At 41.4% G+C, this 23,739-nt stretch overlaps 1 protein-coding gene across 7 annotated transcripts in view; it reads right to left on the bottom strand.

The window, feature by feature from the left end:
* The window catches only part of NEK10 (NIMA related kinase 10), a 182,601-nt gene that overhangs the window by 137,328 nt on the left and 21,534 nt on the right, over positions 1-23,739 (bottom strand). For all 7 annotated transcript variants that reach the window (XR_007772384.1, XM_050938314.1, XM_050938315.1 and 4 more), the window contains 8 exons: positions 21,469-21,602; positions 20,638-20,736; positions 16,422-16,506; positions 15,054-15,095; positions 6,483-6,561; positions 5,993-6,060; positions 4,318-4,397; positions 1,572-1,658 (listed from right to left, as the gene is read on the bottom strand). Coding sequence is in view for 6 of the 7 variants with exons in the window: in XM_050938315.1 (XP_050794272.1) it covers positions 1,572-1,658; positions 4,318-4,397; positions 5,993-6,060; positions 6,483-6,561; positions 15,054-15,095; positions 16,422-16,506; positions 20,638-20,736; positions 21,469-21,602 (674 nt within the window). In the remaining variant the exon portion in view is untranslated. The remainder of the gene's footprint in view (positions 1-1,571; positions 1,659-4,317; positions 4,398-5,992; positions 6,061-6,482; positions 6,562-15,053; positions 15,096-16,421; positions 16,507-20,637; positions 20,737-21,468; positions 21,603-23,739) is intronic.

Here is a 23,739-nt window from a genome sequence, read left to right on the forward strand (position 1 = left end):
TACCCACAGTGCAACGCTCTGGAAATCGATGCTAGCCTTGGACCATGGACGCGCACGCCGAATTAATGTGCTGAGTGTGGCCGCGTGCACTCGACTCTATACAATCTGTTTTATAAAACCGGTTTATGTAAAATTGGAATAATCCCGTAGTGTAGACGTACCCTTAGTCAGCATGAAACAATTCAAACTCCAGACTCTGCAACACTGCAACTAATCAAGTATACATAACCCTTGAACTGGTGGAGATCCATGTCTTGCGGGTCCCTGCAGTTGCAGGGCTGGCAGCACCAGCCCTTTGCATTATTGTGTTAATATTCAGTGAAGCTGGATTCTGGTTCCATTGATAATACTTTCCAGGTGAACTCGTTAGCCATTGCTGTCGTTTTTCTGAATTCCTTCTTTCTTTTTAATGGATTACAAGTAGTGGTGGATGAATTTCAGAAGGTTCATAGGTTATGGTAGAATAACCTATGGTAGAATATGGATCTTTCTCCACACTTGTGTTCACAGAATTGGCTGGAAATGTCACAAGAAAAAGTTCTCGCAAGATTTCCATTACTTCCTCCCTCCACAATATGGCTAGAGAGACCACAAGAAAAGGGTATTTCACTGTGTTTTGGTTCTTCTACTTCAATCTGGAATCACAAAGTGCTGAAGTGTACAAAAATGAAAATTCATATTTTGAACCTACAAACTTAGCTAATTTTTCAACTTCAATTACTTCTTCCTTGAATTTGAAACTGAAGACTACTGTAGTCACAGAGCAGTATTCAGCAGAGAATCTTTTCCGTCATGGTCACTCCTTTTTTTTTTTTTTTCCATAATGAAGTAGTATTTTTTTTAAAAGTTAACCAGAACCTTTTTCAAATATGCCAGAAGATTCAGATTGTTCCTGTTATTTGGTTTCCGTGTCCCTAATTATAAGTTAAATATGCAATAGAATCTCTGTTTTAAAATGTCTGATATTCTTTGGTGAGTGGAATGCAATCATGTCTGAGAGAGTGTTTTTGTCTTGATGTTTTGTACTTGATACCCAGTGACCACTTTACCACCAGTTTCTTTCAAACATGGACTTATCAACCCCAATCATCAAGTCCAACTGAGCTGTGATGACTTTAAAGTAGGTAGGAATATCTTTGTACACCTCTGATCTACAAGACTGTTGGGATCTGAACCAGTCCCAGATATAAACTAGAGCAGTCTCAGGGCTGCTCTAATTTATGCCATGTTATAATGGCCCCCAAGTGAAATACTACAGTCCAGCTCTTTAGCCATGCCTCCAGCTCCCACAGGTGGCAGTGGTCTAGTGCCCAGGGAATTCTCAGTTATCCTTTAGGGCAGCTTTACAGTCCATTTATGCTGAATTGTGGACTAGGATGTAACCCATCAATGGGAAGAAAGACAATAACGTACTAGATAACCACCAAAGAACATTTTACTGCATCAATATCTGATTTTAAATGCCACAGTTTTGAAACTTTATCACTCTAATTAAATAAATGCAATATGTCTGTATATCAAAATAAAATTCAAAACAGAGAAGTATTTAACATAATTAGTTTATAAATAACCTTTTAGATAGCAAGTCATATTCATGTAATATCACCAGCAAGTTTTCTACAATGGCGAGCTCACTGATCTTCTCCCTACATTCTGGGCTAAAAATGGAAAAAAAATGGATATTTACATAAAATAAAATTATATGAAAAATAAGTTATTCTGACTTAACTTCTGCCCACTTATACGTCATCATCCATTGCTTTGGCTCACTGTCTTTCCTTATGGCTCAAGTAATGATGTCACATTGTACATTCAGGTTTAAAAATACAAAAATAAGTTGGTTCCACACTGACCCTGCATAAGTTTACTCTTTTTTTTTTTTATAATACAGATTGTTTTAGTGAAACATTACCATGGTAAATAAGGGGGAAAGGTTAAATATTTAATATGCTTAGAAAACTAACTTTGAAAAAACTAACTACAAAAGCAGGGGTTTAATTTTTTATTATGCAAATATAATGTCTTCATATTTTTATTATATTCAATTACTATTTTGCTTATCCTGTGTAAGTGTAAATAAAAGTAGTTTATATGAGGAATACTCAATGGAAGCTGCAATTTACAAGTGAATAACTGAATTTACAGGGCATCATAATTACCAAATTCTTTAACTCTAGAAGATTATAATAATCTAGGCCCTGATTCAGAAAGTATCCATATTCAGAATAACACTTAAATATGTGCTTAAGTCTCACTGACTTCATTACTTAAAGTTAAGGACTTCTCTCCTGACTCAGTGCCCTAATTTGAAATAACTGCTTACCCATTATATAGGATGTTCTTTTCAGATAAAATTAAGAATCTTTAAAAATAATTTAAAAGAGTATTAAAGAGTACTCGAGTGAGGAAAAAATCAGTTTTAAATTACTACAAGGAAAAGAAAAACGTTCAAATGTACTAAAAGAAGCAGAGTTAACTGAAAGTGGCCTAATTATTCTGACAAAGAAAACAGCATTTTTGGAAAGCTGCTGCAGACAATAATGGATTTAAGAAAAGCATAGATTACAAATTCAGCTCTTATCTTCCCTAGTAGGGATTTGGAATAAGCATTCTTCTGAACTGAGAGTGGATTTTACTTTTAGGTGATGTCTACACTAGCACTTATGTTGGCAAAACTTTTGTTGCTCAGGGTTGTGAAAAAACACACCCGAGGGACATAAGTTTTGCCAGCATAAGCGCTCATATGCACAGCGCTATGTCAGTGGGAGAAACTCTCCCGCCAACATAGCTACCACCACTCGTTGAGCTGGTTTTATTATGTTGACAAGAGAGCTCTCTTCCTGTCAGCCTAATATGGCTGCACAAATGCTTTTACAGCGGCACAGTTGTATCAGTACATCTGTGCCACTGTAAGGTTGTACGTGTAGACATGGCCTAAGTAAACCAGAGAACTTATGTGTTCTTTTGGGGGTGAAAAATTCTGGTCTTTGCAGGAGTGATTTGTGCAATGGTATTTGAAAATGAATAACCTTTCAACATCAGGTTAATGATATTCAGACAAGATAAATGTATTTCACTCCCAGTGTAAAATTAAATGGAAGACCAAAATATCTATAATTCTGATTATCTTGGGGCGGGGGTGGGTGTTAATACAGAATGCAAACCAAAACACGTTTCAAATGCCTTCTCTCTCTGTGTAAAATCTCTAAAGCATGAAGTTGTTCTCCAACTTTGGAAGTCAATAGAATAATAATGGAGAACATCAATTCCAAGGCCTGCATAGTGACTGCAGGATGGCACTGTATGGCCCTAGTCTTGCAAGGTGCTCCAACATGGGCATAGGGTCTGTCTTGAAGGATCAGGGGCTATGTGTAATTAAACAACTGGAAAAAGTAAGGTCTTGATCCTGCAAAGGCTTATACAGATGGGAAGAGTGCTTCTCCCATCCATCCAGAAGAACAATAAAGATGAGATGGGCCATCAAGGAATAAAAGGATTGGTAAATAGCCCTACCAGACCTTGGAAATACTACATGCAAGGAAGCTAATCCTATGGACTTGGAGGCTTATAAAATAAATAAAACAAAGGTATATGAAAATTTGTCATCTCTTTGCTGTTTGAACTCTCACAGGGCTAGGAATACTCAAGTGAAGCCAGAGATTCCTGAGGGTTACCCCTGGGTCTGTCCTGAAAGACATTTTGAATTGACAGGTCACTACAACTCTGTCACTCTTAGAATTTAGATTGTAACTAATTTATGCCTATATGTTTGCTTACTTTAACCTGTAAACAACTCTCATTTCTTTTTCCTAGTTAGTAAACCTTTAGATAGTTTATTATGGGATTGGCTACAAGTGTTGTTTTTAGTGTAAAATCTAGACCAATTGATCTGCGGTAAGTGACTGGAAGCAACCTGAATATTTCGTGATTTTTTGGTGTAAGTGACCATTCATCACTAAGTCTAGCTTGCTTAGGTGGCAAGATAGACTGGAGAGTCTAAGGGGACTGTCTGTGACTCCATGGTAAGACTTGTTACAATGATCTAGGAGTTCATATTTGTTATTGGCTTGGTGAAATCTAATTAAAGTATTTACCTCCCATTTTGGGTGTATGCCCTGTTTTTTGACAGTCTACCCTGAGGTAGGCACTCACGGTTGTGAGCCACTCCAGACAGACTAACACAAGCATATGCCTCCGCCTCTTCAGGACAGAGACTTTAGCTTGTATAGTAACACTTATCTCCCAGTAAATGTCAGCTTCAATATTTTGGCAAGACTTATGATTAATTGCAAGCAACAACTATTAAAATGAACTTACCTTTCTGCTAAGCTAGTAAGAGCAAGGAGTGCACCCAATAGCACATTACTGTCTCTGGCTCCTAGCAAATTTACTAAAGTCTGGAAAATTAGAGATTTAAAAAGATAAATCTATATACATGATGTGTTTTCCAATTAGGACCCTAAACATGCATATTTGTTCAGTAAAATTTAAATGCCATTAAAATAAATAAATGTACATATCTAGCAAAGAGACTAATCATCATTGAATGCATGACGAGCCTTAGAGATTTCAAATAAATATATCAGAAAAACATTTTGCTCTTTTCCATACTTGCCAAGTCTTAAGGTCAGGAAAGTGTGTTTCTCCTCCAATAGTCAACACAGTATCTGAAACAACTCAAGCAGGGTAAAGCAACTGCCCTGCTTAAAGTACTAAGGGTGGCATCTGCTGCTGCAAGACACTGAGAACCCTGAACTTAGGTCCTACCAAATAAAAAGCTTTTTAGTTTATATTTAAAATAACTATGTTTGTAATTTTAAGACCTGACATGTATTCTGTTAATAACTCAGATCTTAAAGTGATTTACGTATTTAATATTTTTATAAATGCAGTTGTGGTTTTCTAAAATAAACTAGTTTTATATTTTTACTTGTTTTAAGCCTGCCCTACTTCATGGTCTGCTTTTTTCTCTCCTGAACCATCTGATGTAAACAAATTGCCTTCATTTTGCAGCAGACTTATACCATGAAACACTAGTTGCACTAGTACTGATCTCAACTGTTTCTAATTATGGCCCCAAATCTACAAACAGATCGCACTAAGTGCACATCCCTGCCATCATGATGAGCCCCAATGAGGTCAAGAGTGTTCCATACATGTCTGTGGGAGAGTATGTCTATACTGCAATTAAAAACCTGCAAGTTGCCTGTGCCAGCTGATTCAGGCTTGTGGGGCACGCTGAGCAAGCAGGTGCTTGGGGTGGCCAAGGGGAAGGGGCAGCACATCAGGCTCTTCGGTGGCAATTCGAGGGCAGGTCCCTTGGTTCCTCTCAGAGGGAAGACCCTGCTGCTGAAGTGCCACTGAACAAGAGAGCGGTGCGGTGGAGCTACAGCCGAATTGCCGCCGATCACAATCGCAGCTTTTTATTTTTTTATTATTATTTTTTCCGCCGCTTGGGGTGGCAAAAACCCTGGAGCCAGCCCTGGCTAAGGGTCTGTTTAATTGCAGTGTAGATGTTTGGGCTCAGGCTGGAGCCCAAGCCCTAGGGCCCTGTGACACGGGGAGGTCCCAGAGTTTGTGCTGCAACCTGAGACATACCCTTAGAGACCCAATTTTAGGATCAAGGCTTTTGTTTATAGCAGGTATTTCAAGACTATTTACACCTTAATAATATATAGCATAACAAAGTAAATTTGATGTTGCCTTTATAAGAACAAGCTTCACCTAAATGTTTAAAGGGTTAAATTAACTCAATGAAATGATCCACAATTTGTGCATAAGGCCAACAAAAACATCTCAGCAGCTGATGTAAAAAGAGACAACTCAGATGATCTTAGCCTAGACTGTCAAGTCAAAAAACTGATGTTAGCTCATGTTACAGTCATTTGGAAAATGGAGAGAGTTTGATCCCAGCTTGATCAAATTTGGGAAGCATAAATCATTCACACAGGTAGCTGATTGGTTATAATTAACAGTTCTTTAAACCACTTACTTTATGTGCTCCACTGGCTATAACCCATTCTCTTTGATCTTTAACAGCAGAAAGTTTTTGAAAAATATCTGTGAAATGAAGGAAATCACATAAACTGAGTGTCTCAAATTAAAGATTTTTCATTTTATTAATAGAGTAATAAAACAACAGGTAATAAAATAACAGGTCTAAAACATTGACTTACATTCTGAAATTGGTTATGTTCTTGACATGATATAATTTACGTTATTCAACATTTTAATGTACAAAGAAGTGTCAATTTCTTCAGTAGCAATATTACAGATGTACAAGAGTGAGATCTGCTATTGCGCTGTGCTTTCATCTACTCAAGTACTGTTCTCTTTTTCATGACCATGACTGGAAAGTGTCTAGCAACACTACAATTGCTAAACCATTTTCAAATATCTTAAGCATCCCTCAGTCTGTCATATAAACTTTGCTCCTCATCCATATTAAGGTTATAAATGCATATTTCAGTTACAACACTCACATGTCATGTTGACCAATTTGTCTACATTATGCTGCTCTTCTCCATAGCCAAGATATCCGTTTGCTTCTGTTTCCATATACTGTAAGTGGGACAAAATACAATGTTAACATATATACAGTAGAACCTATATTTCACAAACTAACCGGGGATTGACAAGTTCATATATGGAAAAGTTCATAAAATTGAACATCTCAAAATTATAGTATGCTGCAATCTATCACTTTTTCTTGTCCTTCAAACTATTGCAAAGTGATTTGCAATGTACTAAAGGCATCTAAATGTGAAAGGATACCGACTTGTTCTTCATCAATATTACTTTCATTATGTGATTTTTATTTTTCCATAGAGAAAAATGGTTTTTTTTATAACTGGTCAGTTGTAAGACTGCTGTTTGTTAAATGGAAGTTTTACTGTATAGATTTGAAAGTGCTGTGCACAAGCATTGCCTGTAGGTGGTGCACCAACTTCACAAGAGACTATAAACTGCTATGGCTGAAGGACACTAAAGCAGAGGTTCTTATCTAGGGATATGTGTACCACTGGCACTTGGGGTAAACACAGATCTTTCAAGGAAAAACACTAGCAAAGTCAGTACAAACTAAAATTTCATACAGACAATTACTTGTTTATGCTGTTCTATATATTTATACACTGAGATTAAGTACAGTATTTATATTCCAATTGGTTTATTTTATAATTATATGGTAAAAGTGAGACAATATGCGATTTTTCAGTAATAGCGCGCTGTGACACTTTTTTATTATTATGTCTGATTTTGTAAGCAAGTAGTTTTTAAGTGAGGTGAAACCTGGGGGTACACAAGACAAATCAGACTCCTAAAAGGGGTACAGAAGCCTGGAAAGGTTCAGAGCCACTGCACTACAGCATTAGGAAGAGATATTACATTCTCCACAGTTATGGTAGAAACTAGCTTTTTCCATTACAAGTCTGATTATAATAGTCATGGCTAATTAACAACATCTACCTGAATTAATCGCCCTCTTCCTGTTTACTACTTTATAATCAAAGAGAGCTCAGTCAATGCTCTGGAGGTTCTGGACTAGTTTTTAAAATATACTCATAAATAAACAGACCCATCAGTTACTAAGTTAACTGTTCAAATAACCCAGCAATAACCTAACAGGAATTAATTAACCGCTTCTCCAGAATCCCACACCATCACTACCCAGTCCTACCCATCACTCATCTCCTTAGGTGCAAAGGACAAAAGATGGACTGTGTAGCAGGGACATCAGAACAGGTCCTGTCCACTTTTTGCCCCCTGCCTCTCCTCTTCTCCCCAAGACCCTGCCCCGTGGGAAGGCTAGAAGCTGGATCCTGGCCTGGGTAAGAGAGCCATGTATCAGATGTGGTTACTGTCAAAGATAAGTAAGAGTTAATAGAACAGGAGTACTTCATATCGCTTTTGCCTGTAAAGGGTTAACAAGATCAGTGAGCCTGGCTGTCACCTGACCAGAGGACCAATCAGGGGACAGGATACTTTCAAAACTTGAGGGAGGGAAGTTTTTGTGTGTGCTGTTAGTTTTTGGTTGCTGTTCTCTCTGGGTTCTGAGAGTGACCAGACATGCAACCAGGTTTCTCTCCAGTCTCTTTGATACAGTCTCTTATATGTCCAGAATAGTGAGTACTAGGTAGATAAGGCGAGTTAGGCTTATGTTTGTTTTCTTTATTTGCAAATGTGTATTTGGCTGGAAGGAGTTCAAATGTGTATTTGGCTGGAAGGATTTTAATTTGTACTTGTATACTTAGGCTGGGAGGGTATTCCCAGTGTCTATAGCTGAAAGACCCTATAACACATTCCATCTTAAATTTACAAAGATAATTTTTACTGTTTTTCTCTCTTTAATTAAAAGCTTTTCTTGTTTAAGAACCTGATGGTTTTTTTATTCTGGTGAGACCCCAGGGGACTGGGTCTGGATCCACCATGGAATTGGTGGGGAAAAAGGAGGGAAGGGGGAGAGAAAGGTTAATTTCTCTCTGTGTTAGGATTACTTTCTCTCTCAGGGAGAGTCTGGGAGGGGGAGAGAGAAGGAGCGGGGAAGGTGCATTTTCCTCTCTGTATAAGATTCAAGGAGTTTGAATCACAGTGATCTTCCAGGGTAACCCAGGGAGGGGAAGCCTGGGAGAGGCAACGGTGAGGGAAAGGGTCTACTTTCCTTGTGTTAAGATCCAGAGGGTCTGGGTCTTGGGGGTCCCCGGGCAAGGTTTTGGGGGGACCAGAGTGTACCAGGCACTGGAATTCCTGGTTGGTGGCAGCGCTACAAGTACTAAGCTGGTAATTGAGCTTAGAGGAATTCATGCTGGTACCCCATCTTTTGGACGCTAAGGCTCAGAGTGGGGAATTATACCATGACATGGTGTGCAGCGGTTAGGATAGATAGATAAGATAGAATCCAAAAGCCAGTGAGGTTTTTTTTTCTCTCCCTGCTAGCTATCTGCAGGCAGACTGAGAGGTTTGAGTTTAGAAGCAAAAGCCAGCAGGATTTTTTCTCTCTCTTTTCTCTCTGCTAGCTGTTTGTAAGCAGGAGAGAGGGTTTTTAAAACTACAGTCAGAAAATTTTTTCCTTTTCTCCTTTCTGGTTGTGCAGAGAGACTGCCTGAAGGCAGAGACATTAAGTTTAACAAGGGTCTTTTGTTAAACAAAGGGACTCCAGCTGTGAACAGCAGACAACCAGCAAAAGACATTTGCAAATCAATTGTTTTTTTCTTTCTAATTCTAAGTAATAGTTAGAAGTCTCTGTTGCTAAGCAACCCTGAGCTGCAGCATTCCAGACACTCAACAGCAGAGGGAGCAACCAGCACAAAAAAGCAGGAGCCATGAGTTCCAAAAAAGCTATTAGACAGGAACAAGCAAAGCTAGAAGCCATAGAAAGAGACAATGAACATAAAAGAAAAATGGAACTAATAAATGCAGAAATAGCCAGGGAAGAGGCAGCCCACAAAAGAGAGCAAGAAGCCAAAGAGGTGGACCACAAAAGAAAAATAGAGCTCCAAAGGGAGGCACACCGGCAGGCCCTGGAATTAGAACAGGCTAAGCAGAAGAACACAGCCAATCCTAACAACCCTTCGGCAGTTATTGTTTCACATCCCAAGAAATTTCCCACCTACAAGGTAGGTGATGACACTGAGGCCTTCCTAGAAAATTCTGAAAGGACCTGCCATGGGTACAACATCTCTGAAGACCAGTACATGATAGAGCTGAGGCCACTGCTCAGTGGACCCCTAGCAGAGGTGGCGGCTGAAATGCCTAAGGAATACATGAATGATTATAAACTTTTTCAAACCAAGGCCAGAATCAGAATGGGGCTAACACCTGAGCATGCCCATCAGAGGTTCAGAGCCCTAAGGTGGAAACCAGATGTGTCATTCACCCGACATGCCTACCACACTGGAAAGAATTATAATGCCTGGATATCAGAGGCCAATGTTAAATCTCTGGACGACATGCACCTCCTAATACAATTGGAGCAGTTCTTAGAGGGTGTTCCTGAGGAAATAGAAAGGTACATCCTAGATGGGAAGCCCAAAACTTTAACTGAGGCGCGGGAGATTGGAGCCAGATGGGTGGAAGTGGCAGAAAATAAAAAAGCTACTATCAAGGGGAGCGAATATCACAGGGGTCACACCGACAATAAACCCTATACCCGAGGACAACCCAAGACCCCACCTGCAACCCCAGGAAAGTCGCCGACTCCCTATTCTCTCACCTCACCAATCTCCAGTAACCCACCTCGGCCCAGTTACCAGTCACCTGGGCGATGCTTCAAGTGTAATGAACTGGGACATATAAAGGCCAACTGCCCAAAGAACCCCAACCAAGTGCAGTTCATTACACCACCATCACATCAAAGATCCCCAGGCCCAGATGCCTCTCAAATACCCTCGGAGCGAAGGAAAATTTTGAGAGCGGGCGGAAAGAAGGTTATCACGTGGAGAGACACGGGGGCACAAGTGTCAGCTATACAGCAATCCTTAGTGGACCCCAAATTCATCAACTCAAAGGCCCAAGTGACAATTTAGCCCTTCATGTCACAAGCTGTAGACTTGACTTCAGCTAAACTGCCTGTCCAATACAAAGGCTGGTCAGGAACGTGGACTTTTGCAGTCTACGACAATTATCCCATCCCCATGCTACTGGGGGAAGACTTGGCCAACCAGGTAAAGTGGGCCAATAGGGTGGGAATGGTTACACGCAGCCAAGCCAGGCAAGCCTCCAGACCCATCCCTGTTCCTGAACCGTCCACAGAGGCCCCGTCTGTGATAGCAGAGACTCAGACAGAGGTAGTGGACCCGGATCCCCTGCCTACGACTGCAACAGCCACAGTACCTCCAGTCCCAGACCCCAGGACTTGGAAACGCAACCAGCACCAGAACCATTGCCAGCACTGATGCCAGCGCTTGAAAACGTATCTTTAACCCAACACCAGAGGGCGCCAGTGAGCCTGAACTGGCAGAAGCAGCAGACAACCATACCCAAGAGGCTCAGCCAGAGCCTGAAATACCACCTGCTGCACCAGCGGAGAGCGGTTCACCAGCCATGAAAACAACCCCATCACCTACATCGCTTCCCGAAGGACCAAGCCCAAGTCCACAGTCTAAGGAAGAACTGGTGTCTCCAGCCTCCAGGAAACAGTTCCAGACTGAGCAGGAAGCAGATGACAGCCTTCAGAAAGCTTGGGTGGCGGCATGGAGCACCCCACCGCCTCTCAGCTCTTCTAACCGATCCCAGTTTGTTATAGAACAAGGGCTTTTATATAAGGAGACTCTTTCTGGTGGACACCGGGAAGACTGGCATCCACAAAAATAGTTGGTGGTTCCAACTAAGTACCGGGGGAAGCTCTTAAGCTTAGCCCATGATCATCCCAGTGGCCATGCTGGGGTGAACAGAACCAAAGACAGGCTGGGGAAGTCCTTCCACTGGGAGGGGATGGGCAAGGATGTTGCCAAGTATGTCCGGTCTTGTGAGGTGTGCCAAGGAGTGGGAAAGCCCCAAGACCAGGTCAAGGCACCTCTCCAGCCACTCCCCATAATAGAGGTCCCATTTCAGCAAGTAGCTGTGGATATTCTGGGTCCTTTCCCAAAAAATACCCCCAGAGGAAAGCAGTACATACTGACTTTCGTGGACTTTGCTACCCGATGGCCAGAAGCAGTAGCTCTAGGCAACACCAGGGCTAAAACTGTGTGCCAGACCCTAACAGACATTTTTGCCAAGGTAGGTTGGCCCTCCGATATCCTTACGAAATTCAGGGACTAATTTCCTGGCCGGGACCATGAAAGAACTGTGGGAGACTCATGGGGTGAATCACTTGGTTGCCACCCCATACCACCATCAAACCAATGGCCTGGTGGAAAGGTTTAATGGAACTTTGGGGGCCATGATACGTAAATTCGTGAATGAACACTCCAATGACTGGGACTTAGTGTTGCAGCAGTTGCTCTTTGCTTACAGGGCTGTACCACATCCCAGTTTAGGGTTTTCACCATTTGAGCTTGTGTATGGCCACGAGGTTAAAGGGCTATTACAGCTGGTGAAGCAGCAATGAGAGGGGTTTACACCCTCTCCAGGAACTAACATTCTGGACTTTGTAAGCAACCTACAAAACACCCTCCGACACTCTTTAGCCCTCGCTAAAGAAAACCTAAAGGATGCTCAAAAAGAGCAAAAGGCCTGGTGTGATAGACATACCAGAGAGCGTTCCTTCAAGGTAGGAGACCAGGTTATGGTCTTGAAGGCACAACAGGCCCATAAGATGGAAGCGTCATGGGAAGGGCTATTCACGGTCCAAGAGCGCCTGGGAGCTGTTAACTACCTCATAGCATTTCCCAATTCCTCCCTAAAGCCCAGAGTGTACTACGTTAATTCTCTCAAGCCCTTTTATTCCAGAGACTTACAGGTTTGTCAGTTTACAGCCCAGAGAGGAGATGACGCTGAGTGGCCTAACGGTGTCTACTACAATGGGAAAAGTAACAGTGGCGTGAAAGAGGTGATGATATCATACAGCTAATATCTACAATGAGGAACACAACAAGAACATATAGTAGAGAAGAGAGCTTGAATTAATTAGAAACTTCATTTTAAGGCTCAGCATTTCTGACATCAATAATTAAGTGACACTCATAGTATACCAGATGTTTCCTAGACAAAGGCATATTTGCATCTCAAATGAGAAAATTTCTCATAATGAGGCACAGTCAAGGGTTATGCTACCAATAATGTTGAAATGTGTAGTGCTTCTGTGGTTCGCACCAGTATCTGGTAAGACTATTACCAATCATCCTCTGTTTTAAGAAGAATCTCTGCCATGAGTTTATTCTTTTAGATTGCTGCCTTAAGTAAGACGAGTGCAATTTTCTTTTAACCAACCAGTTTGCTACGCAATTTAAATGTCATAGAATATTGATGAGAGAGCACATAGTAATGATTTCAGAATCCAAAGTTTTATACAGGTCTCTGCATGACTTTTATGAAAGCTATTGGGAGGAAACATGGGGCTACAAACGTAACAGCATATAACCCAAAACAGCATATCCTAGGGTGTCAGTCTTTCACAGTCTGTGCTGGAAGTGCACCATCACTTATGATTCCTTCTCTCTAGAAGTAAAATTAACAGAGTGGACCCTCACTAATACCAGTTTACTAATCTGCACACCCATTCTTCATACACAAAACCTATGAGCCTCTACTAAACTCTACTAACCTCTCAGCAACAACTTAGTAACAGAGTGCGTAGTGAGATATCATACTGCTAAGATTTCATTTCTAAAAATAATTCACCGTCAGGCAGAGACCAAGAACGAAAAATTCAGCACAGAAGGTGAAAGTTTCAGAAAGCTACGAGCAAGTGAAAACAGGGGCTAGAATGAAAACTGTTATGTAATTTTAACTATAAGCAGTGCAACTGCTGCACCTATAATACAATACACAGCTGCACTATTGCCACAGTTGCCATTAGACTAATGGATTTAATGGTGTAAAAAAATAGCCATAATGTCTGACATTTGGAGATATTTGTATGTGGGCGATTTGATGTGACAGTAAACACTTGAGCAAATTTCACTGCGAACCTTAAGAGCTGAATATTTTGAACCCTGAGCATAAAGGGACTGTAATGGAGATAGGGTGACCAAATGAGAGGAATAAAATATTAAGACACATGGGGTGATCGGGGGGGGGGGGGGGCAGCGGAGAGGGAAAAAAAGAAAGAAAAAAAATAGTGCCACCAGTGGAGCAAAAATAAATAAATAAATAAATAAATAAATAAATAAATGAATGTCGTCTTGACCAAACATCGGTCGGGACATGGGAAAAAACAGTCAAATATCGGGACAATCCCAGTTTTATTGGGACTTCTGGTCACCCTAAATAGAGAGGAAGGATTCAATACCAACACCAACATAGCACAAGTGGGACGCACAAGTGTATTCTCAAATGAGAGCTTTATTCTTTGAAACTGAATTTGTTTAGATTTGGAGAGCCAATGTGGGCACAGTGGGAGCCACAGACATGCATCCATGACCTACTGTCTAGTGATTTGCAAACAATTTTAGCATTTTTTACCAGGATTACATTTTTACTTTCCATAAAATGGAACCTAATGAACACGAAAACTTTTTACATAAGATGCATTGCAAACGCTTTTTGGCTTCCCTGGATCATCAGACTAAATTAATCAGTGCTGTATTCCAGAATGCTAGCTTCTGTGTTCCAAACAGTTGTATTACCACATAATATGTGCTATCCTTTTTGTCTGCAAGAATTAAACCTGGACAAATAAAAACTATTTTGTGCAGAACAAAAAATAATGTCATGCATTTTGATTTTTTTCAAAATTATATTTCTATTTATTTTGTCCTTTTCACAACTGCCCAGAGACTTTTCTTTTAATTTGCCGTGACCAAAGTCACATCCAGCAACATGGAATGCTATGCACGGGAAGCAATGATGTAAAAAAAAACCCTAACAGATCTCATTAATTAAAGCACAGCAATCTGTGAAAAACAGTCATTTCAGTGTGCTTTTATTTCAAACTAATAGTGTTTCTGTCACTTTTGTTATTCCTTCAGAGAAGTCAGTCGGGGACTTTACACACCCTTCCCTCAAAATCCTAGAATTTTTTCTCATGATTGAGCCAAACATGTGTTGACCTTTAATAGTCTTTTTCACTTTAGCAAACTAGCTACTGTCTAATCCAATTAGCTGGAAGAAAATGTCATTGGTGCATGCTACTTAAATTACATGTACAGTTGCTTTGGGCATAATTGGTAACCACACCTACTTATCCATGTGCAAATCGGAGAACAAATTTATTTCTCTCCATGTGCCAACAGAACAGGGTGACCAGATGTCCTGAGTTTGCAGACCCAGTCCCAATTTTTGGGTCTTTTTCTTATATAGGCTCCTATTATCCCCCACCCCCATCCCGATTTTTTATATTTGCTGTCCGGTCACCCTACAACAGAATAACACTTTTACAATACATTTCATTCTTGCCTTTGCAAAAACAAACTATTGTATAAGATAAGAGACAAAAACAACAAAGAATATTTTACCTGGGCTAGATTTTCAATCCCACCCAGGTTATGGAGCACTTCCTGAACAAAAATAAAGAAGAAAACTAATTAAATTTGTCATAACAGAGAAACATTGGGACAAATGGGTACTTTAATATAAATAGCCTGTTTTTGGCAGTGCTGAGCTCTCCCAAAGCACAATGAAGTTAATGGAATTTGTGGGTGCTGGGCACCTTCAAAAATCAGGATACTTATATTTAATTTTAAACATCTGAAAATTGGGACAATAATGTATGATTCAGCTACAGAATGCATGGTATTGCAGTATGCTGAGGCAAATAGATTAAGTTTCTAAAAAGGATTGGAGATATGGAACCATAGAAATGTAGGACTGAAAGGGACCTCAAGAAGCCATCAAGTCCAGCCACCTGCACTGTGGCAGGACCAAGTAATCCTCACCAGTGTTTGTCCAGTCTGTTTTTAAAAACCTCCAGCGATGGGGATTTCCTAACCTCCCTTGGAAGCCTATTCCAGAGCTTAACTACCCTTAGAGTAAGTTTTTCCTAATACACATCCGACGAAGGGGGTATTCACCCACGAAAGCTCATGCTCCAATACGTCTGTTAGTCTATAAGGTGCCACAGGACTCTTTACTGCTTTTACAGATCCAGACTAACACGGCTACCCCTCTGACACTTCTTCCTAATAGTTAACCTGACTCTCTCTTGCTGCAGATAAGCCCATTACTTCTTGTCCTACCTGCAGTGGACATGAACAATTGATCATAGTCCTCTTTATATCAGTCCTTAACGTATTTGAAGACTGTTATCAGGTCCACCTTCAGTCTTCTTTTTTCAAGACTAAACATGTCCAGTGTTTTTAAACCTTTTTAACCTATATGAATAACAATCTATAATCATAACAGCTAGGATAATACTAATGGCACCCAGTCATTATATTTCAGAATACCAGATGAACACCAGTGGGAACTGTGGGATGATATTTTCCCCCAATAAGTTTTCTACAATTAATGCATTTGCATTGTGAGGGTTTTGTATGTCTCTCTACAGAATTGGCCAGAATCAGGAACAGGATTTTTAGACTCGACTGTTCATCTCTTCTGCTATAGTAATTCCTATGTTCTTATTAAGACTTAATGACTATATACAGGAAACAACACAAGTTGAATAAATGTATTCCGCAAAAGGCACCTGTATACAGTAAAATGTTTGTATTAACTGCAACAGTTTTGCAGTTTCAGTACTCTTACCTGGTTAAACTTTCACTACTGGAGTTTTGTTGAATGTTTGTAGTTTACTGTTATATTTTCATATTACATAATACAATACATATATAGTTTATATGTGTTCTGTCTTTCAATAATAAACAATATTTTGGCAAACCAACCTGATAGCATGGATCCCTCATTAATAATCTAACACAGATTAGTACTCTCAGGAAATGGATGGATGGGGCTCGATTAACCCACTCCCTGTAGCAGAAACATCAAAAACATCCAATTATAAACCTGAGACAATAACAAATGCATAACAATGAACATGCGTAACGCTGTTTTTCAATTTGGGGCATGAATCATTATGAGATTAAGCATGAAAACCAACAAAACAGCATATTTTAATACTACTTGTATTCAAGCACTATAAATACAATATAGCTGACACAATATGAATTTCCTATGAACACATTAGATTTCATTCAACTGCACATTACTAACCAGCACTTGTTACACCTAATAGACACAATATTCACTCAGTCCCTAATCCAGAAAAGCACATGCTGATCTTTAAGCACAAGTAGTCCCCTTGATTTCAGTGGAACTGCCCATGTGCTTAAAGTGAAGCATCTAGATACAACAGTACTACCAAGTTCCAGGAATGAGTATTACCGATCTATAACTTTTCAAGATACAACACAAACAAATAGTTTTCCATTGTCTTTGAAAGTTATATATTCTATATTCTTATTAAAAAATCTTTAGACACCTATATACACACACACATTTTTTAGATAGATACACACTTTCTCTATATATATGAGGGGTGAGTATCTATCTATATCTATCTATAAAGGGGTGTGTATCTGTATTTACCAGGACAAGTTATCCAGAAACAGAAGTCTATGTGATGTGGCAGTTCTCTTCCCTTGTTATCATTTGCTGTTGGGAATTAAGCCAATGGCTAAAAATATTTTGATAAAAATAAAGGCCGTGCTGTAATAGATGCAAATAGGACTCCAGCATCAACTTATTTGGCACAGCCTCTTTGCACCCATGCCCTGTTAAGAGTAGAGGCTCTATCCTAAGTTCTCACACTTGCCTCCCCAGAAAAGTGGTGCTTTGTTTTCAAGGAGAATTGATGGCTTGCACAGAATGCTTTTGCAAAGCAGATGGGAGTCGTGCTTTCCAAATAAAAAAATATTTTTACATGCTGTAAAATGATCTCTATTCTCTGTTTGGCAATGGTGTGTGGAATAGAAGGGGAGTGCTCTTCAGCATGCCCAGATCCCTGACAGAATCCATAGGCTTTAACAGGGAATCTGTCTCTCATGTTCCCCTACAGGGGTAGTAGTTATCCAATGCAACCTCTAGAGGCTTTGACCTTCTGCAATGGCAGTTGTTGTAAAAAGATGCTATCAACATACTAGTAGCAATGTGCTTATAAAAGAGCATGTAATCCCCTTGTGACTGCACTTGTGTTACTGGTTTCACAGGGCTATTAATATATGCTAGCAATATTAACCTCATCCAGGTCTTTTATTTTCAATACAAGGTACTAACTTCATTATATCATTATCAAAGGGATGAAAAAACAAAAAAGTCAGAAATAATTAGGTTTGTCACAATGCATAAAGTGTTTGGAAAGAGATAACGTACAGTTTCCTTGAATTATCAGCAAATGAAATTGTCTCATTACAGTTCCTCTACAAGAGTACAATGACACATTGCACGGTACCCAAAAGAGAAGGGGGCTAAAATTTTCAAAAGTGCCTAAGTGAATTAAGAGTCTAAGTCCCATTTTCAAAAGTGACTTAGGCACATAGGAACCAAAGCCCATGTCTACATAGGAGAGCTTTTACCGCTATAGCTATACTTCTGTACTCTACCAGCAAAGTGCTCCTCGCATCGATGCAGCTATACCAGCAAAGCTGCACTTTTACTGCCATGGTTTATTCCACTCACTGCCCTGAGCAAAACAAGATACAGTGATAAAAGTATAGTTTTGCCAATATGACTGCCTCTGCATTAGGGGTTTCTGTCAATACAGCTATGTTGGTCAGGAATGATTTCTGGAAGAGCTATGTCAGCCCAGAAGTCTGTAGTGCAGGCATGGCCAAAGTCCCATTGCAAGGAGACTTAGGCTCCTAAGTGCATAAAACACTGTTGAAAATTAAAAGTAGGACCAGACTTACAAAGGTATTTACGTGACTAAAGATGCAGATAGGCATCTAGTGGAATTTACAAAAGGGTCTAAGCAAGTTAGGTGCCAAATTCCCACTGACTTTCATGATTTGAATGGGAGGTGGGTGACTAACTTGGTTAGGTTCTTTGAAAATCCCTCTAGACATCTAACTGGATTTTTAGGTGCCTAAATACCTTTATAATACAGACCTTAAAGCCCCTAAATCATGTGGGTGTTTTTTGAAAAATGTACCTGGGATTTAAATAGAAAATTTTATTTAAATATAAAATATACGTTTCTTTCAGAAAATAAATTTCAGTGCCTATATTTTCTTGAATGTCTTTCACTTATTTCTGTAAAGATCTGTGAGACTAGAACCCAGGTCTGCGGAGCCTGGGATGGCTGACATTCCCATATTGCCACTGGAGAAGATGGGGTGTGGGGAACAAACGCAGAGCTACACCCATGGAGCACATTGACAGTTAGGCACTGCAGGAAGTACTGCCCCAAGGGTCTAGAGCAGACATGGGCAAACTACGGCTCGTGGGCCACATCCAGCCCGGGATCGTCCTGACTGGCCCCTGGACTCCCGGCCGGAGAGCCTAGTCCCTGGCCCCTCTCCTGCTGTTTCCCCTTGCCCACTGCCATGCCGGCAGCACTCTGGCCTGCCGCTCCGCTGGGCAGTGTGGGGAGCACAGCTGGCTCTGTCTGAGTGTCATGTCTGTGAGTTCCTGCTGCTGGTAAGGAAGCAGGGAGAAGGAGGGTTGGGTAAGGGGGAGGGGAGTCCTGGGGGGCAGTCAGGGAGGAAGGGGTGGTTGGATGGAGCGGAGGTTTGGGGTGCTGGTGGTCAGGGATGGGAAACGGGGGGGGGGTTGGGAGTGGGAATCCCAGGAGGCCTGTCAGGGGGCGAGGATGTGGATAGGAGTTGAGAGGGCAGTCAGGGGACAGTGAACAAGGGAGGTTGGATAAGCGGGTGGGATCCCAGGGGATAGTTAGGGGCAGGGGGTCCCAGGAGGGGTGGTCAGGGAACGAGGAGCAGGGGGCGGTTGGATAGGGGTGGGAGTCCCCAGGGGGCTGTCAGGGGGTAGGAGTGTGGATAGGGGTCAGGGCAGTCAGGGGACAGGGAGCAGGGGGGCTAGACAGGGAGTGGAGGTCCTGGGAGGGGGCGATCAGGGGACAAGGAGCAGGGGGGGCCTGGAAGTTCTGAGGCGGGGGCAGCCAGGGGGTGGGAAGTGGGAGGAGGCAGATAGGGGGCAGGAGCCAGGCTGTTTGGGGAGGCACAGCCTTCCCTACCCAGCCCCTATACAGTTGCACAACCCCGATGTGGCCCTCGGGCCAGAAAGTTTGCCCACCCCTGTCTAGAGTGACAACCCCTACAGCCTTCTGATTGGCCAAATGCAATACTTAACCCTTGAGGGCACTCCAGGAAGTTTCCTAGACAAACCACACAGACTTCTGGCCTTTGGCGACTCCAGACTGCATCTGGCTTCTGATCTCAAATATCTAACCCCAGCCTGACTCTGACCCTCACTCTTGTCTCCTGATTCCAGTCTGGTAATTAACTCTAATCTCCAGGCTCAGACCCCAGCCTGACTCTCACTCTTGCTTATTGATCACGGCTCTAGCAATTACTCTGATCCCTACCATCTAGTGGACTTCCTTACCTGTGGATGCCAGCCCAGCTGTGACTATTAGGCCAGTCCTTACAATTTCATGTGAAGTTTCAATTTAATTCTATGAGAAATAGTATGAAAAAGGTTTCCTCTCTATAAGCCTTCAATGGTCAAGTAAGTATGGGTAGCAAGCTAGTTTTACAGTGCTGAGGCAATTGAGATGAGCGAAATAGAGCCTGTTTTTTCTGTAGATGGGCATGCCATCAGCAACAAGGGAAATCAAAGAATTGACTTCCAACAAAAAATTTACAGAATTTTAAGACAACAGGTTCCAGTGTGCAAATGAACTCAGGAAGCAGAGAAGTATTGTTATCATCTGCCCATTAAGATTGGGAGACCCAGTTTTTGCCCACTTTTTTTTATATTAAAGATCTCCCAGCCCCATATCGTGAAACCAACAGTTTCCATACCACAGGGACTGTTGCTGACGTGTACAAGCCACACCTTACTCACTCTTCTTGGATCCCTGCCTAATCCAAGCAAATGAGTAGTCTCCTCTATTCCAGACATACATGTATCACATATTCTTACCTGCAGATAAGTCTGTTCTTAACCAAAGCTGTAAAGATTTCTTGAAACTGTTTGTGTTGAGCATGCTTGCTAAAATTTCTCTCATTCCTGTAGTTCACACTGCGGGTCAGGGGAAGAAAAATGCAGTATTGTTAATTACATTGTAGTAAGATAAGTTTAGATTACTGAACGTTAATGAGGAGAAAACAGACTTTGTCAGCAGACAGTTAATTGTTGAGATTATAATAGTGTATGATAACAAATTGTTTGACTAACATGACTACTACTTTTATTTAAATTAGCATTTAGCAGATCTCAAAGCCTATGCAGCAGCAAGTGGGAGCAGCCATTCGGTAACTGCCTTCACACACTGTCCCTGCTGGTACTGTGGCACACAACATCAGAAGAACAAAACAGATTCTACCTTAGGCATCTTATGATTCTTTCCTGTGTTTGTAACAACGCAAATAAAAAAAATGCTTAATGAAACAGCAATCTGAACTGTCTAACTGCCCTTGGGAAACCTTTAATCTGATTATTTGTTGCATTTTGCAAACCACACATCTCTTCTTTCCTTCAGAAGTGAATATGTATAATTTAATATGTCCTTCAAATATTTACCAGTTTAAAAGCATGAGATTCTGGGGTTCCAAGTAGCAATTATACGTTTAGCACTGTTAACCTCTCCTTTGCTATTTCTAAAACAATCATCATTAATAAGGTAAGAAGAAAAACCGTTGTAAATTTAAAGGTGTGATTTAAACCCACAGAAGCAGAGTTAGGATTAGAAGTCCAAGTTCATGTTCCATTCATACTTTGCATATTTGATTAAAAGAAAGGAACAATCTTTACCTAAAGTTTTCAAGTTCAACAGCTTCAGTTGATTCTTGCCATTGACCTCGGCTTCTTTGTCCATTAGTCTTGTTGGTGTATTGTTCTGACTTGGTCATACTATTCTGAGCAGTTTCAAAGTTAATGGCTGGGAGCTGAAAATGCAAGGAAGGGTATGCATAAGGCAAACAGTATATAGAAAGTAACCAAGCAGAGAAAAGATTAGCTTTTGTCTTTTCAAATTCTTATTGGGACTTCAGATACTATCTAACTTAGATCCAAGAGTTGCCATTATAAAGGTAATGCATACATCCCACAATGCAAACAAAGCTATATTAATACGCTGATCCAATGCAGTGCTGAATCCAGGGCTGTCCTTAGGATTTATGGTGCCCTAGGCGGGATTATTAAACTGGTGCCCCTGTGCCTGTCTTGCTCTTAGCAACACAAACATAAGCTTGCACTACTGGAAAACTTGCCACATGGAAGTTATTAAAACCAGTTTAACTTAATTAAGCACACTGTAATGCTGATGGACTAGCACTAAAGAAATAGCACTATAGAAAAAATTCTGATTTGACAGAATGATGCAAATATAATTTTTTTAATTTGTCAACATTTTATTGGAACTGTATATGAAGAGGTATTGAAACAAGGATTTGTTTTTAATTACAAGCAATCCTTCTGGCTTTTTGGGCTGCAAAATCAGTGATAATGTCATTGTATACAAAGACAAAGTGATGTCTTGTTTGATTGCAAGAATAGCAAGACCAATCAAGTGTTTCTGACTCATTGTAGAGCGGAGATAGTTTTTAATGAGCTTTAGTTTTGAGAAACTCTGTTCTCCTGATGCTACTGTTACAGGAATTGTCAGTAGAATATGAGTGGCAATGTACACATTAGGATATATGTCAACAAGTTTGCTGGTATGAGTAAATTGTACAATGTCCATCATCGATTTTGTATGTGGCAACATTGATGATAGTGTACTCAATTCTTCATACAGTTCAACTCCATTTAAATCAAAATTATCACTGTGCTTCAGGAGGCTCTCTAGGTCACGGGTCCCCAATGCGGTTCCTGTGGGTGCCATGGCGCCCACAGAGGCCTCTCAGAGCACTTGCGTACTGGCCGGTGGACAAGCATCCGCCGAAATGCCACCGAAATTTGGCAGCATTTCGGTGGCGACGCCTCTGGATGATACTGCTTGCCACTGATAAGCAGCGTCATCCAGAAGCATCACCGCTGAATTTCGGTGGATGCTCGTCCACTGCCACGGTCCTTCGTCTGGTGCCCGCCAGACGAAAAAGGTTGGGGACCACTGCTCTAGGTACTTGCACTCTGTTAAATATCGAAATTGAATTCAGGATTGTTAGAAAGCATTTTTGGCAAACAAATTTGTTAAATGACAATCTAAATGGTAACACAGCACTGCTTTCATGCTTGGCTCACCCCCCAGCCTCCTGGTCCAACAGCTGCAATAGAGGAGGAGATAGGTGGAAAACTGCAGAACCCTAAAATCCACCTCTTGGAGTGCAGAGTGGCAACAGCAGTAGCAAACCCTCAGGTCCGATCACACGCCAATGGGCACCACCGCCAGCCTAACGGACCATGATGAAGTTAGCACAGTATCTGATCTCAGGGACGGGGCACCCATGGAGCCACAGCAGCTCATCCTGCCCTGTGCAGCTCCCCCCGGATGAGATGGATCGCTGCCAGCCTGGGGGAGAGACGCGCTTCCCAGCTAGGGTGATCAGATCCAAATGTCCTGATTTTATAGGGCCAGTCCCGATATTTGGGGCTTTGTCTTATATAAGTACCAATTACCCCCACCTAGGGTGACCAGACAGCAAATGTGAAAAATCGGGACAGGGGTGGAGGGGAATAGGACCCTATATAAGAAAAAGACCCAAAAATCAGGACCGTCCCTATAAAATTGGGACATCTGGTCACCCTACAGGTGAGTTCCTTCCCCCATCCCTTCCCAGAGACCCCAACAGCCAATCCCCTCCCTCAGACTGTGCTGCATTTGGTTCTCTCTAGGACCCAGCAGCCCTGCTCTGACATGCTCCACTGCTTCCCATCTGTCCGGGCTCCCAGCAGAGCGGTGCCCCCAGACCTAGTGGTGCCCCAGGCGGCTGCCTGTTCTGCCTATGGCTAAAGATGGCCCTGGCTGAATCAAACTGGTAGATGAAGAAATGTGACAAATTTTGAGATCAGTGACCCTCCAGGCCAGCCTGCTACAGGTTGTATTAAACCACTGACATTATACACTGTTTCAGAAATTTTACT

The sequence above is a fragment of the Gopherus flavomarginatus genome, chromosome 2 (genome assembly GCF_025201925.1).
Source record: "Gopherus flavomarginatus isolate rGopFla2 chromosome 2, rGopFla2.mat.asm, whole genome shotgun sequence".
Lineage (NCBI taxonomy): Eukaryota > Metazoa > Chordata > Testudines > Testudinidae > Gopherus > Gopherus flavomarginatus.